The sequence below is a fragment of the Mytilus galloprovincialis genome, chromosome 5 (assembly GCF_965363235.1).
Source record: "Mytilus galloprovincialis chromosome 5, xbMytGall1.hap1.1, whole genome shotgun sequence".
In the NCBI taxonomy this organism is placed as follows: Eukaryota; Metazoa; Mollusca; class Bivalvia; order Mytilida; family Mytilidae; genus Mytilus; species Mytilus galloprovincialis.
In genome coordinates this window covers 31,628,900-31,645,878 of record NC_134842.1, presented here as the reverse complement: position 1 = coordinate 31,645,878, position 16,979 = coordinate 31,628,900, and the positions used below count along the sequence as shown (strand labels likewise).

Sequence of the window (16,979 nt, the reverse complement as noted above, 5' to 3'; positions counted from 1 at the left end):
CTCTAGATACAATATTTTCTCGCTGTATCGAAGACCTATTGGTGGCCTTCGGATGTTTTCCGCTCTTTGATCTGGTGTTTTTCTCTTTGACACATTCCCAATTTCCATTCTCATCTTAATTATGATTGCATAATCTATCGTACAAGTCATTGAAAAATAACCACTATAGTCAAACGCAAGCTTTGTTGCTTTAATCTATTTTTAAAGAGAGGAAAATGGGGGCGTTAAATGTTACGAGAATATTTATTGATGGACGTTGTTCATACTGTAGCGACGTCACATACAAAGTAAAAGGTATTGAAATTTTTAGGACGCTGACATAAGAGTCTTGTCCATCTAACGCACTATGTATTTCCTCACAAATGTGTTCGAGAATCAGAAATATCGAAGTATTGACAACAACTAGGAAAACATAAAAAAAAGTATTAACAAAAATAACGAATAAATGAGAGAGGCACATAAACATATATGGCGTGATTCAACTACATATATTTTATTAGTTTGTCTGCAGTTTTTATACATTTAACCTATTTTTAAGCAGTCAAGATTATTATCTTAAAAATAAAAAAAAACTGAAGATACATTATTTAATATTGGTAAACATGTGTTAAATGCTTTATTACTTAAGTACAAGACTCCGATGGCATTATCAAATCACTCAGTAGCCTTTTTTGTACGGAAATAATATTCCACCTGTTTTCCTAAAATTTACCGTTCATAATTTAATAAGCAAGTATAACCTTTGTTTTGCTAACTTTAAATTGTACACAAATGGCACTGTTACTCGTATGCTTGACCAAGACATTCATCTGCTATGGTAGGTTCAAAATTTCAGTTTTGTTCGTCTTCACTTTCGGAAACCATTGTCGAAATATTAACTATCCATAATCATGATGTTCTGCTGACAGATAAAACATATGCACACACATCTGAATATCTCGACTCCAATTAAGCATGAACGAATACCGGTGACAGAATACCAGTACGACAATACTCTATGCTGTAAAGGAATAAAAGGGTTTTGTTGACATGTAACTTCCACTGTATATTGTCTTTAATAGTTTGATACATGAACAACATTACTGTTTTCTAGTTATAATTATTTTCAATGTAATTATATCATTAAAACTAGCTTAAATTAAACACAGAGCATAGATCATGTAGATTGTATTAACGTATCCATAAACTGCTTATGTGAGAAAATATCGACTTGAAACCTCTATTACAACATGCAGAAGACGCAGGAATTCAAGTGTAACAACTAATGATATGAAGGAGTTTTAATTGTTTAGTATACAAGATAATATTCGAATAGCAATTAAAGTACATTATGTTTATCGGTATGACCTGTAGCACTAAAGTGTAGTAGTTTGATTCAATGGTTGGATGTGGATTTCGCACAAGTACCAGAATCTATGACAAACGAGATACTCATACTCATACTCCTACTCATACTTGTAAAACGAAATCAGTATCTGAGCAGTAAGTTGATGAACCATAGGGTATGTAAAAAAAACGTCTCGTCATATTTCTAAATTAGTTGTCTGTTTTTTTTTTGTTCACACATCATTGTCAATATAATATACAGTCAAACCTGTTGAAACCCAACCTGTAAGTTGATGCAAGTGTTTTACAAGTGAGATATTTAGATAGCTATAAAACCAGGTACAATCCACCATTTTATACATTCGACAATGCCTGTACCACGTCAGGAATATGACAATTTAATATCCATTCGTTTTATGCGTTGAGCTTTTGATTTTGCTATTTAATTAGGAACTTTTTGTTTTGAATTTTCTCCGGAATTTTGTATTTTTGGGAATTTACTTTTTTCGTATGCGTTCTTATAAATTACAATCAATGGTTTCTAGGTATTTTTGATGAATCCCTAAAATGAATCTTGAAGTCGGACAGTGGGTACAATAAAATCAACTTTGACCTTTTAAAAAAACCAAACTAATATATAAAGTTCCATGCATATGCATAGCTGTGTGCAAGCAATGCTTTTAATTTGGCTATTTATGTCAGATTAAAGGTGTCGAAAATATTGAACCATTTACACAACATCAACAATTCAATAAAGAAAATCATTCTTAATGGTCAGTTTTGTGTGGTAACGATTTCGTTAAGTTTGTGAATTATGTATTCTTTCCGTTTCATCGACTTATGTCGGTAATGAAGTACAAAACTTAAGGAATAGATTTGTTTATAAACAGCTGTTTCTATGCATTCTCATTCAAATACATCTTCGTTGACCATATCTCAAAAATATCAGTTGATGCATTATAGGAACAAACGAAAAAAAAAACCACATGTTTTTCATGTTTGATATCGATTTTTGGTTGATTGACTTATTTGTGTATTTCATTTATTACCGAATTTGATGTATTCATAATAATACTTATTCACTTACATTCGCATTCAGGATTATAAAATGTGACAATTTTCTGAAAGGAAAGTGTTTCGTGGTGTGGAAGATCACTAGTCATAAGGACATTCTCTGCAGGGAATGCTTCAACTGATTCATTGGTTCTGATCGACATTGTACTAAGTCCATTTCTTTCCATAGAATAAAAGCTTTTATTTTTTCTGCAATATGGATGTAAATAAAAAACCCATTAAGATTTTCATATATGTATATACGCAGTCAAAGATGCTTTTAGCTTCTGAATTTCTTTCGATGTCACACAGATGTATACAAATTAAATTGAATTTGCGCATTTCCTGTCACACGAAAATAACACCAATATAAACACATGGAAAAAAGTATTGCAACACCTTGATTTTTTAAAATTTGAAAAATCAGTCTCTTATTTTGGATGGAATATGATAAAATATTTGTAAAATAATATTGAAACGTAGTTAATGATAACATTGGTTTTAAAACGAACAAAAAATGTATGAAAAAAAAAGTTTTATCTAACCAAAATTTTTATAACAAAATGAAGTGTTTTTTATAAAAAAAATGCATTTTACAACTTTTACTGTAGTCGAACTTTACAATGTCAGACTTTTCAAAATTAATCTTTCGATGATTGTTCACATCATGGTTGATCGTTATACGCCAAAGAATTAGTACTTTGTGCGCAGCCTCCATTCAAACGGATAACCGCATCTTAACGTCTTCTGATTCCTGCCATAAGTCGACTAATTTGTTGCTAAGCTAGCAGCAACCATTCTTGACGAATGGTATTGTTTATTTCATGACTTGTTTGAACTGGGGTGTCCTTTCATGCACTTTACGCCCAATAGTGTCCCATATATGCTCGATATGGTTCACATTCGGGCTACGATTGGGCCAAGGAAGATAAACCGAATTCCATTGGAACAATGGATCTTCCTCCACAACGCTAATTTCCAACTTTGGCGAGCTATGCACTATATTGGATACGGGAATCTGTATGTCTGTTCGTAGGCAAAGGTCCCCGAAATGGTATTATCGCACGATAACCAGTGCCGATGAGCCGATCTCGAACAGTTCTTGTTTAAAGGCTCCTGTATGATCATCATTCTCTTTTTAGGATTGTATTGTTTGCAATGGGTTTCCTTCTGATCAATCTTCATTATGCTTTATTTTCCCTAGCAAATGTTATAGGGGTTTGTCTTGACCTCGGAAGGTCTTTAACATCGTTTCTTGCCTGATTTTTATCCTCAAAACGACTTATAGTGGAATGGTGATGACCAATAATACGTGCAATTATCACAGCGACATACCTGCTTTCCTTATGCTTGATATCTGCTATCTTGCTCCAGTTATGAGTTGTGGATGACCAATTACAAGGTGTCAACAACATAATTTTATAAACTTGGTTATTTTAAGTATTGAAAACAATGAGGATAAAAATATCGGTTTTAGTGTTTACGAGTACAGTAGCTGCATGTGCGGATACGAACTAATAGAGTCGATATTAATTGATTAAACTCAGGTGATATTTAAATAATGTTTAATTAGTTCTATTTCAACAAATTATTTAACAAAAAAATAAAAAGTGTTTTTTTAATTTGAATTTCAATTTGGTGTTGCGATACTTTTTTCCATGTGTATATGTAAAAAAAAAAAAAACGTGCAAAATCAACTTTTCAATTGTCTTTATGGATTATCATATTTCCCTACATTTACAATAAACAAGAAGGTACGAATTTTCGTGCTTGGCACGTTTCACATGTTTCTACTCGTCAATTTTGGTCTGCTCATTGAATACGAAATTGTTCTTGTTGGTAGTACTTGTGAAAGTCTGACGAAGCGTTCATCCAACACTCTGAAATGCACGTTTGAAGGATTTAAAATGTGCACACATGTTGAAAGTCATCATTTTTAAGGTGATGTATAAATATTAACTTTACAATTATTTCGGTTCTGACAGTCTTGTAATTGAAACCAAAGCAGTCTAATTTTAAATAAAAGAAAACTATGATTTACAAATGTTAAAACTCTCAAATTCATTTTAGATATTGCCAATCAAGAAAAATGTAAGCAGAAGGGTTGGCATCAATTCTATCATAGATTTTCCAGTACGTTCACACAGTAAGCCCTTCTAATTATGCATTGATTACCAACGAATACAAGCGTATCCAGCTTCGGTGAAAATTGTCACAATATGCGAGACTTGGTAATTTCACCATTTAGAAATCTACGATCTAAAACGGAGAAAGATGCGAATGCAAATAGAGGGTGCTGGGAACAATGTAAGTTTACAGATTAACAGTAAAAGGTTCATTTGTTCACATCTTTTACCAAAAAAATAAGGACTTCTGGTTTTTTTTATCCGACGCTTACGTTCCTCCACTCATCAAAACGAACGCAGTTGATATCATTTGAATTTTGTCATTTTCAGTTCAATTCTATGTTAGACCAAATTATTTTATTGACCTGAACATAAAATTAATGTATTTGCGGAAAACAGAAATAAACTAGTTTGCCGTGTTCAACATCATTAGTGCATATGGTTACTACATGTACGCAGGATGTTTTTGATATTTATAAAATGATGAACACTGAAGAAAATGATATAAAAACATTACACTACATAAGAAAAGAACCATTCAATTCAAATTGGACAATCTATTTCTTACATCATGGACATAGTATGTTATACACTCACCTCATTTTTGTCTTCTGTTTCAACACAAACACTAGCAGTATAAACAACACACAAAGTATTGGGATAGAAATATACAAGAAAATAGTATCTGCAAGAATATAGAATAAGAATTAAATGTACAAAAATGATAATATTTAAAAAGAAAATTTTCTAAAATATCATGTTAATATGAATTTATACTTTTTTTGTTTTTTGTCATGCCAACACTGACGTACAAATGTAGTTAGAGAGTGTTCAGACGTTTGGATTTCAGCGATACAGATGTAAGGCAGGCAAAGCAGATTCAATCATAATTTGTTTTTAAATTTCATTGACTATAAGACATTTGACGCATTTTGTAATTTTGTAATTTGGATTCATGTACTAGTACATCACCACAGAATTTATTTTGCTTTAAGTTTTTTTTTTGATGATCTTAGCATAAATTATGCTATAGAATTTTAAATACTACGTCTTATGTGACATTAATAAAACTCTTTAATCTAAAAAAAAAGCTTATACAATTTTGTTTTGTTTGACAATTAGCTTAATACTCACTTGTAAAGGCCAATTACTCGAAAAATATAATCTTTCGAAATGTGTTAAGGAAAAGATTCGAAAACTCCTTGTTGAAAAAAATAAATAAAGTTCTTTCAGCAGATCTATAAGCAAAACTACTAGATGGATAGAAAATATTTAAAATTAATCCAATATTACATTCACAGTGTTTTCGGGCTTTTCGTAACGTAAAGTAAAATACAAAATATATATGTCGTGTACATGTTATTATTTTGTACAGGTTATTACTTGTACAAACATTTTGTATAAATAATTACTTGTATGATGCCATCATACAAGTTATAACTTGTACAAATACAATTGTACAAATAATTACTTGTCCAATTTTTATTGAGAAAAAGATAATAACTTGTACAAACCATTATTCTACCTTGGCCTATTTCTTGACCACAACAAAACTTTTCCTATAAAAATAATTTATAATAAGTGCATCAGTATAAACTTGAAACATTTTAGAAATTTCTATTTGATTAATATGGTAGCCAATTTGTACATTATGACCACATCTTGAAAGGGAATGTTCAGTTACATGTTCCTCCTTTTCGTCTTCTTCCAAAGATCTTGCACAAAATTCAGAGGGGTCTATGCAAGACCATTCTTATTAAAAGGAATGTCTAACATTTCTGCTAAAACCTTTTCTACCTGGATTTGCAATACTGTCATGTATACTTATAAGTCTGCTTCTTATGACGTTTTAGTTAAGTATCAACTTAAAGCACATGAAGTAAGAGCCTTGGCCACTTCTTGGAACATTTTCAATTCCTCCTCTATGTCGGAAATCATGTCAACTGGTTTTTGGAGGTCAGATAGTGCCTATTATAACCATTTGTTTACGGTACATGCCTCTTCATTGTGATAACTTCTATTCTTTAGTGCCTTATGTTGCTGCTCAACAGGTTGTTTTTCCTCCTCCTAGTGAGGGGGATTCAGAGCTATGTTACATTCTGTTATCTAAATTTATAAAGGTGAGGTATTTAATGTAATAAAAATCATTTTTGTTTAATTAAAATTTAGTTTTGTAAATTAAATACTCACCTTCACAAAAAAAAATGAAAACAACACGTTTAATAATTTCTTGTGTCCGAAGCGCTTTTCTGGATTTACCTTTATCAGGAACGCTCAGAGCAAAACATTTAAAATCCAAAGATGTATAAGTATCGAAACTGTTGAACAGCTATATGTCAAAAATACCTAAAATAAATAGCCAAATTCATCTTCAAAGCCAAATTTGCCTGAGGGAGTTGAAAACTTACTAGTTTCTTACAGAATTACAGATTTATAAATCAGAGGTCCCTCCCCATTCCCTTTGTTCTCCTTAGTGCCTGGCATTTCAAGGAACAAATGATGAAGGCTTAGGACGTGCAGGTGTTAGGTGGAAGAGGTTGTCACGGGGTCGTCGTTCTATTTCTGGCTGGTTTTCAGTTGAATAATGCAGCGAGTGGACTGATATCTTAATTTATGAAGGTGAGTATTTAATTTACAGAACTAAATTTGAATTCTAAAAATTTGATTTTATGAACACACGAGAATAACTGACACTGGTCTGAATGATTAAGAAAAAAAAGGAAGTAAATAAATAATTATAATTAAAACACAAAGTCAGAGAACAATTGAATATATCCCTACATTGACAAAATCAAAATAATTGGAAGAGTTTCATTTTATTTATTCCGTTCAATGACTATGTCACTTTGTACCAGTAGTCCGTATTTTAGTGGCACCTAGTTGTTCAACCCAATATGCTCAAAGTGTCATGTTTGCTTTAGTTATTACTTAAAAAGCAGATAGAAGGAAGAAACAAATAAAAAACATAGGGAGTTGTACAAGTTATTATCTTTTTATCAACAAAAACTGTACAGGTAATTACTCGTACAATTATATTTGTACAAGTAATTACTCTTGCAAAGTTTTTGTACAGGTAATAACCTGTACAAAATAATAAAATGTACACGACATATATAAGCTTTACCTGGGTTACTTCTCTCGTCTGGAAGAATCCCTTCTTTCGGTGTGGTGTTCATTACTGTTGTCTCTACAGATGATGTCGATACTGTTTCTTGTGACATTAATACTGTTTTCTCTGTTGGTGACGTTGATAATTTCGTCTCTGTCGGTGACGATGATACTGTAGTCTCGGTCATTTTTACAGTTGTTTCTGTGGCGGACTTTGATACTGATATATCAGTTTGCAATATTGGTTCTGTAATCAGTGCAGATGCTCTTGAGACTGATGTGAATTCGGGAGTTGTTGATTCTCTCGTCAATTCAGGACTTGGTACTGTAGTCATCTCAGATGTTGTTTGTACTGTAGTCATCTCAGATGTTGATGGTTCTGTAGTAATCTCAGATGTTCTTGGTACTGTTGTCATCTCAGATGTTGTTGGTACTGAAGTCAGCTTAGATGTTGCTGGTACTGTAGTAATCTCAGATGTTGTTTGTACTGTTGTCATATCAGATGTCGTCGGTACCGGAGTCATCTCAGATGTTGTTGGTTCTGTAGTCATCTCAGATGTTGTTGGTACTGTAGTCATCTCAGATGTTGTTGTTACTGTAGTCATCTGAGATGTTGTTGGTACTATAGTCATCTCAGATGATGTTGGTACTGTAGTAATCTCAGATGTTGTTGGTTCTGTTGTCATCTGAGATGTTGTTGGTACTGTAGTCATCTGAGATGTTGTTTTTACCGAAGTCATCTCAGATGTTGTTGGTACTGTAGTAATCTCAGATGTTGTTGGCACTGTTGTAATCTCAGATGTTGTTGGCACTGTTGTAATCTCAGAGGTTGTTGGTTCAGGTGTTGTTGGTACGGTTGTCATTTCAGGTGCTGTTGGTACTGTAGTCATCTCAGATGTTGTTGGTTCTGTAGTCAGCTCAAGTGTTGTTGGTTTTGTTGTCACCTCAGATGTTGTGGGCACTGTAGTCATCTGAGATGTTGTTGGCACTGTAGTAATCTCAGATGTTGATGGTTCTGTTGTCATCTGAGATGTTGTTGGTACTGTAGTCATATGAGATGTTGTTGGTACTGTAGTCATCTCAGATGATGTTGGAACTGTAGTAATCTCAGATGTTGTTGGTTCTGTTGTCATCTCAGATGTTGTTGGTACTGTAGTCATATGAGATGTTGTTGGTACTGTAGTTATCTTAGATGTTGTTGGTACTGTAGTCATCTGAGATGTTGATTTTACTGACGTTATCTCAGATGTTGTTGGTACTGTAGTAATCGCAGATGTTGTTGGCACTGTTGTAATCTCAGATGTTGTTGGCACTGTTGTTATCTCAGAGGTTGTTGGTTCAGGTGTTGTTGGTACTGTAGTCATCTCAGATGTTGTTGGTTCTGTAGTCAGCTCAAGTGTTGTTGGTTTTGTTGTCACCTCAGATGTTGTGGGCACTGTAGTCATCTGAGATGTTGTTATTACTGTAGTAATCTCAGATGTTGTTGGTTCTGTTGTCATCTGAGATGTTGTTGGTACTGTAGTCATATGAGATGTTGTTGGTACTGTAGTCATCTCAGATGATGTTGGTACTGTAGTAATCTCAGATGTTGTTGGTTCTGTTGTCATCTCAGATGTTGTTGGTACTGTAGTCATATGAGATGTTGTTGGTACTGTAGTCATCTTAGATGTTGTGGGTACTGTAGTCATCTGATATGTTGTTTTTACTGACGTTATCTCAGATGTTGTTGGTACTGTAGTAATCTCAGATGTTGTTGGCACTGTTGTAATCTCAGATGTTGTTGGCACTGTTGTTATCTCAGAGGTTGTTGGTTCAGGTGTTGTTGGTACTGTAGTCATCTCAGATGTTGTTGGTTCTGTAGTCAGCTCAAGTGTTGTTGGTTTTGTTGTCACCTCAGATGTTGTGGGCACTGTAGTCATCTGAGATGTTGTTATTACTGTAGTAATCTCAGATGTTGTTGGTTCTGTTGTCATCTGAGATGTTGTTGGTACTGTAGTCATATGAGATGTTGTTGGTACTGTAGTCATCTCAGATGATGTTGGTACTGTAGTAATCTCAGATGTTGTTGGTTCTGTTGTCATCTCAGATGTTGTTGGTACTGTAGTCATATGAGATGTTGTTGGTACTGTAGTCATCTTAGATGTTGTGGGTACTGTAGTCATCTGATATGTTGTTTTTACTGACGTTATCTCAGATGTTGTTGGTACTGTAGTAATCTCAGATGTTGTTGGCACTGTTGTAATCTCAGATGTTGTTGGCACTGTTGTTGGTTCAGGTGTTGTTGATACTGTTATAATTTCAGGTGTTGTTGGTACTGTAGTCATCTCAGATGTTGTTGGTTCTGTAGTCAGCTCAAGTGTTGTTGGTTTTGTTGTCACCTCTGATGTTGTTAGTACTGTAGTCATCTGAGATGTTGTTTGTACTGTAGTAATCTCAGATGTTGTTGGTTCTGTTGTCATTTGAGATGGTGTTGTTACTGTAGTCATCTGAGATGTTGTTAGTACTGTAGTCATCTGAGATGATGTTGGTACTGTAGTAATCTCAGATGTTGTTGGTTCTGTTGTAATCTCAGATGTTTTCGGTACTGTAGTCATATGAGATGTTGTTGGTACTGTAGTCATCTGAGATGATGTTGGTACTGTAGTCATCTGAGATGTTGTTTTTACTGAAGTTATCTCAGATGTTGTTGGTACTGTAGTAATCTCAGATGTTGTTGGCACTGTTGCAATCTCAGAGGTTGTTGGTTCAGGTGTTGTTGGTACGGTTGTCATTTCAGGTGTTGTTGGTACTGTAGTCATCTCAGATGTTGTTGATTCTGTAGTCAGCTCAAGTGTTGTTGGTTTTGTTGTCACCTCAGATGTTGTTGGTACTGTAGTCATTTCCGGTGTTGTTGGTATTGTAGTCATCTCAGATGTTGTCTGTACTGTAATCATTTCAGATGTTGTCGGTACTGTAGTCATCTCAGATGTTGATGGTACTGTAGTCATCTCAGATGTTGTTTGTACTGTAGTCATCTGAGATGTTAATGGTACTGTAGTAATATCAGATGTTGTTGGTTCTGTTTTCAATTCAGATGTTGTTGGTACTGTAGTCATCTCAGAAATTGTCGGTACTGTAGTCATCTCAGATGTTTTTGGTACTGTTGTCATCTCATATGTTGTTGGTACTGTAGTCATCTCAGATGTTGTTTGTACTGTAATCATCTCAGATGTTGTTGGTTCTGTAGTCATCTCAGATGTTGTTGGTACTGTAGTCATCTCAGATGTTGTTTGTACTGTAGTCATCTCAGATGTTGTTGGTTCTGTTGTCAACTCAGATGTTGTTTGTACTGAATTCATCTCTGAAGTTGTTTGTACTGAAGTCATCTCAGATGTTGTTGGTACTGTAGTCATCTCAGATGTTGTTGGTACTGTAGTCATCTCAGTTGTTGTCGGTACTGTAGTCATCTCAGATGTTGTTGGTACTGTAGTCATCTCAGATGTTGTTTTTACCGACGTCAGCTCAGATTTTGTTGGTACTGTAGTAATCTCAGATGTTGTTGGCACTGTTGTAATCGCAGATGTTGTTAGTTCAGCTGTTGTTGGTACGGTTGTAATTTCAGGTGTTGTTGGTACTGTAGTCATCACAGATGTTGTTGGTTCTGTAGTCCGCTCAGGTGTTGTTGTTTTTGTAGTCACCTCAGATGTTGTTACTGTTGTCATCTCAAATGTTGTTGGTTCTTTTGTCATCTCAGATTTTGTTGGCTCTGTTATCATCTCAGATATTGTTGGCTCTGTAGTCATCTCAAATGTTGTTGGTTCTGTTGTCATCTCAAATGTTGTTGGTTTTGTTGTCATCTCAGATGTTGTTGGTTCTGTTGTCATCTCAGATGTTGTTGGTTCTGTAGTCATTTCAGATGTTGTTGGTTCTATTGTCATCTTATATGTTGTTGGTTCTGCTGTCATCTCAGGTGTTGTTGGTACTGTAGTCATACCAGATGTTGTTGGTTCTGTAGTCAGCTCAGGTGTTGTTGGTTTTGTAGTCACCTCAGATGTTGTTTGTACTGTAGTCATCTCAGATGTTGTTGCCTCTGTAGTCATCTCAGATGTTGTTGGTTCTGTAGTCTTCTCAGATGTTGTTGGTTCTGTTGTCATCTTAGATGTTGTGGGTTCTGTTGTCATTTCAGATGTTGTTGATACTGAAGGCAAATCAGATGTTGTGAATAAGGTTGTCAATTCTAGTGTTGTCGTTTTTGTTGTCACTTCAGATGTTTTTGGTTCAAATGTCAATTCTGTGGTTGTTACTTCTGTTTTGTTTGATTGAAACGAAGAGACTGTTTTCCCTGTAGGTAACGACGGCTCTGTATTATTTCTTGGCACTGATGATGTTTTTGTTAGTATTGAGGACAATCTTATATTTATCGACGTTGAAGACGATATCGACGATACCGTAATCGGTTGTGTTGTACAATTGGCTTCATCGGTACCATCGAAACAGTCCTGGATTCTATTGCATCTATTTGCACATTGTCCATTATCACATCGATAATTTAAACCTTCAATACACGGTATGGTAACTGTACCTTGAATTTAAAGATAACATCATTTTATATCAGACAGATGTAATATAATTGGCATTTTTTTAAACTAAACTCAGAGGTAGTTTCTAGGGTATAAAAACTATCAACTGCAGTTTGGATTATTATGAATTTTTTCTGTAATTCGGTAACGATGGTTCGTGTCTGGTCTGTATAAATATAAGGACACGAAATCTTGATTATGATCAATATTTGAGAGATACAGAATTCTTTGTATCTGTCTTTATGCCTTGACTTGACCTGATTCAGGACTGATTTTTTACTGTTTTGAGTCGGACCAATTATTGTTTTCCACAGTAACAATTCATAATGAACTTATACAATCATTTGTTTTTTGTCTATAATATTATGTATTTGTTTATCTCAGTGCTGTTTTGTCTGTTATAAGACCGTTCAGACAAGCTTTGCAAGAAAACCGAGATAGCTCATATAATACTGGGTCTCGCAATGATATTTAACAAACATAATAGATAACCGTATACCAGTGATAAAAGATAGAAAAAGAGAACACAGGATCACAGTTAAGTGACAACTTTATTTTCAGAACGTCACTTTTCATGATAAAATCACATTTCAAACATTGTACTTGTATCTTGATTCATATCTTTTTTTCCTAAATCAAACTATCGATAAAATGTTCGAAAATATTTAAAAGGAACTCTACTTTTCTTCTTAATGGCGTCAACTGTGAATTTCCGATTAAGAAAACAACAAAGACACAATTTCTATGCTTTTTTTTCGTGTGCGCCAAGTGATTTTGTGTTAAAAATTCACGAATTGATACATGTGATAACATTTCCATTATTGCCATATAGTGACATAATGTAGTGTTTTTCATTTACTCACAATTAACCTCATCAGACATGTCTACACAATTGAAGTCTTCATCACATAATAATGCTCTATTAATACATGTTCCATTGCCACAACCTTTACAGGCTCCAACCCTACATTGCCACTGATCTGAACTACATTCTTCAGCTTATAAGACAAAAATATATATATTTATTTTTTAAACACGTAATTTACAAGATTTAGACAATAATTCTAACCGTTATAAAAGTCCTATAAAACAACATTGAAAACTAAATATGTCAACAAAATTAAGCTCTATCTGTGCTGTAACACGTGTCAGTTATGGTTTTAGTTATCAGATTAAAAATGTAAAAAAAAGTTATCATATAATCCTGAATAGAATATAAGAACATAGTATATCACTTGAGTTGTGTAGATACAAAACAGTTACCTCTTAATCTTAGATTAATGTTTTTTCTTCTTTTTGTAGTCATGTAGATATAATATTTAATTTCATTACATTTTCAACTGCGAACAAAATGTAATCATTATGGAATCGTTACATTAAATGATATAACATCTATAGGTTGAGTTCGTAATTCTTACCAATGAAGTGAAATATCCATAAACAATATTGGGACCCATAGGTAAATTTATGAATGATTGCCCTTTTATCTCGTCTCATGTCTCTATGCTGGATGCATAACATTTTTATTTTTTTAATTTCTTAAGTCATATCAAACTATAATTTATTATGAACTTCTCATTTCTTAGAGTTCATTCCTTTTAATCTGTGTATGTTACTTGTCATGCAGTTAGTCAACTAATGTAACCATTTATTTATTGAAAATACCTATATGTTATCATCTTCTCATTACCTACTAAGCATTCCAGTAACAATAATACACTAACAACCAATAGAAAGTTTGTTTTCATCGTCTCTGTAGAGAAATTGTTCTCTCAATCTCATTTTCCTATCTAAAATTACAAAATAAACATAAAAGGAATATCATCTTAAATAATAATTGCGTTTTAATATATAAACCTGAAAATGTCATATAACTGAATATGTACATCAAAATTAATCAAGCCGGCTTAAAGTCATATTTTAATTTTCCTCGTGAAATCTGAGTGGCAATTGTGCTAGCACGTGCATGTTTCGGTTAGATATTTAGTTCCCATATCGGATCCTTTTGTTTATCTAAATATGAAAACTTGAATCGTTTTAAACATATTAGTTTTGTTATTATACTTTGTCGACAATCGAATAGTTTCCTAATGTTTGTAGAAACTTTTGATTGGGATGCCTGCTTAGTTTGTATAAACGTTTATTCAAAATTTGTAATTTTGGATGCCATCTTCAAACAAACAATATATACAGGCAGGTCAAATCTGTATATATAATGTTTAAATTTGATTAAAAAAAAATTATCCCAATCAATACAGTACAATATTAAAAAAAAAAAAAAAAACAAGTAAGATAACCGAAGACTTGCTCTACATGCATAAGGAAATTAGCTCTAAGGTAACAAGCTTGGATGATTCATATTTTTTTTCTATTTGAAAGTTATGATATCGTAGGATTAGATATGAGACATGCAATTTTGATTCGCACTCTTACCGTATTCGAATCAATGATTAGCATGACACATCAACGATATTCATAAAGAGTAACACAATGGTTGTATGTGGTATAGCAGGACCCTTCCTGTTGACCCTTCCGGAGCACACAAGTTCAACATGATTTGTTGGTAGGCTTCGAGCTGTTTAATCTATAATCCTATTGGAAATGTGATGCCACACCGTCATTGTTATTCTCGGCATGATTTTATCTGGAACCGAATACATCTACTGAACAAATAAGTCACAGACTGCTCCGAACACACTTGATCAATAGTTAAGTAATACTAGAACACACCCGCGAAATCGCGGGCATTCAGAGCGTAGTTTAAAGTATGTAAAGTGTTGTTGGGAGAATTTTGTAAAATTTTGAATGACTGGAGAATTTCAGCAAAAGTATCATAAGTCATAGGTTATTGGGGACAGGAAAATGTTTTTTTTATCCCTCCTCCTTTATTTCCAAAATTCCCAATTTTTGGTTGTCTATCAATTTCAATATGAACATACATTTAGTATGTTATGAACATTTAAGTAAGGAGCTTGTAATTCAGTAGTTGTCGTTTGTTTATGTGTTACATACTTGTTTTTCGTTCATTTTTTGAACATAAATAAGGCCGCTAGTTTTCTCGTTTGGATTGTTTTACATTGTTATTTCGGGGCCTTTTAAAGCTGAGTATGCGGTGTGGGCTTTGCTCGTTGTTGAAGGCCGTACGTTGACCTATAATTGTTAATTTCTGTGTCATTTTGGTCTCTTGTGGAGAGTTGTCAACATGGCAATCATACCACATCTTCTTTTTTTTTGTAATCAATGAATTTTGTAAAAGTTTTAACGACTGGAGATTTTCAGAAAAGGTATCAAAAGTTCACATGAATAATTTTAGCGCTTATCTGTATATTATGAACATTCATTACCGAGTTCATTACTATATAAATATAGTGTATTTACTTTCAATTCTTAGTTTTCTAATCGATCCATGGTGGTCATAGATATAGTATACAGACCCTTAATAAACTCTGTGACCGCCGTGGATAGTAAACTTGAAAATGATAGCAGATAGAATTCTGAAAATACACTTTATTCGTTCAAAGTATACAGAAAAACGCAAACCGGAAGTCTAATCTGACTTAAAATTTTGTCCAATGACGGGACAATATCCGGATGCCTTTTTTCTCGTTTTTCTCCCAAAATAACTCAATCTGAATAGTCATATGAATGGATGACAAATGCGACTATGCACTGTACCTTTATTGTGAAAAGAAGAGAAGCGACACACAAAATGAGGTCTTCTCGTTTAATAGTATAGATGTGTGACCTGACTAGTGACTGCATTGAACTCGGTTGACAACTCGTTCATGTAAATTTTAAGTTTTTGCCGCATTTTTCAAGGTCAATTTCAGATTGAAATTACAATTTCGAAATACATTTCATTCAGACCGATCCATTATAGATTGAACTAATGAATATGTTCTATCAGATCATGTAACAGCATAGGGTAATAATGTTGTATTAGGCATATTTTGTAGGCATATGTTCTTCAAGATGTATTTGCGAGAAACGAAAACTACATATGAATCAAAACACAAACAACTGAACAGCAGGCTCCTGACTTACGACAGGGGCATGATAAGGAGCTTAAGTAAACGGACTTCACATGAAATCTCACATGACTTGTGTAACAAATTTTGATAAGGCGATGTTGTGTTTCATATGATCATTTGTACTTGTAAAACGATGCACCTGTCCTTAATCATGAAGTAACATTAAATATGAATCAATATGATCAAATGATGACCATTATTACGATAAACATGAAGGCAAGTAGGAAACGGAACAACGCAATTATTGTTAATCTAAATTCAGGTTTACTTAAAACTACGCCTTTTCAGAAAACTAAAAGACACGCACTAATCGTGAATGAACAGGAACGGATGATAGCTTATGTTTTCATATTGTGCAAGACGAATTCAAATGTCGTAAAATCATAAACAAACACAGAAAATTATTCAATGGGAGTACATCCTACCAAGGCCATAATAATTAAAATGAAAGTACATTGCTTTCATAGCATAAATACAATGTGAGCATGTACATTCGGAGGGTAAATTGTTATCATATTTTGATTCAATATATGCATGTACAATCGGATACCGAAGTTTCCAGAAGTACAGGTAAATATTTAGATTCATGTTTTTTATGCAATATTTGTGTATAAATAACCTAACAATAAATACAAATAACGACACAAACCTGTTTTATAAACCTTTTAAATGCGTAGTAGTCCATCTTATTTAAATGTCAATCTGACATCTGATCTTTTCTTAAATAACTTCTTTATAATTGATACGAATGGAAGGTATGGCAAGTAAACGTTCAC

The 16,979-nt window shown here is 33.5% G+C and overlaps 1 protein-coding gene across 1 annotated transcript; it reads right to left on the bottom strand.

Annotated features, from left to right (window-relative positions):
• Positions 1-572: 572 nt before the first annotated feature.
• On the bottom strand, positions 573-16,979 carry LOC143075612 (uncharacterized). Its single transcript, XM_076251094.1, has 7 exons — positions 16,853-16,979; positions 13,863-13,962; positions 13,036-13,170; positions 7,630-12,174; positions 5,103-5,190; positions 2,414-2,589; positions 573-1,000 (listed from the first exon to the last, which is right to left on the bottom strand). The coding sequence occupies exons 2-7, from the start codon at positions 13,918-13,920 to the stop codon at positions 996-998; spliced, it is 5,007 nt and encodes a 1,668-aa protein (XP_076107209.1). The 5' UTR covers positions 13,921-13,962; positions 16,853-16,979; the 3' UTR covers positions 573-995.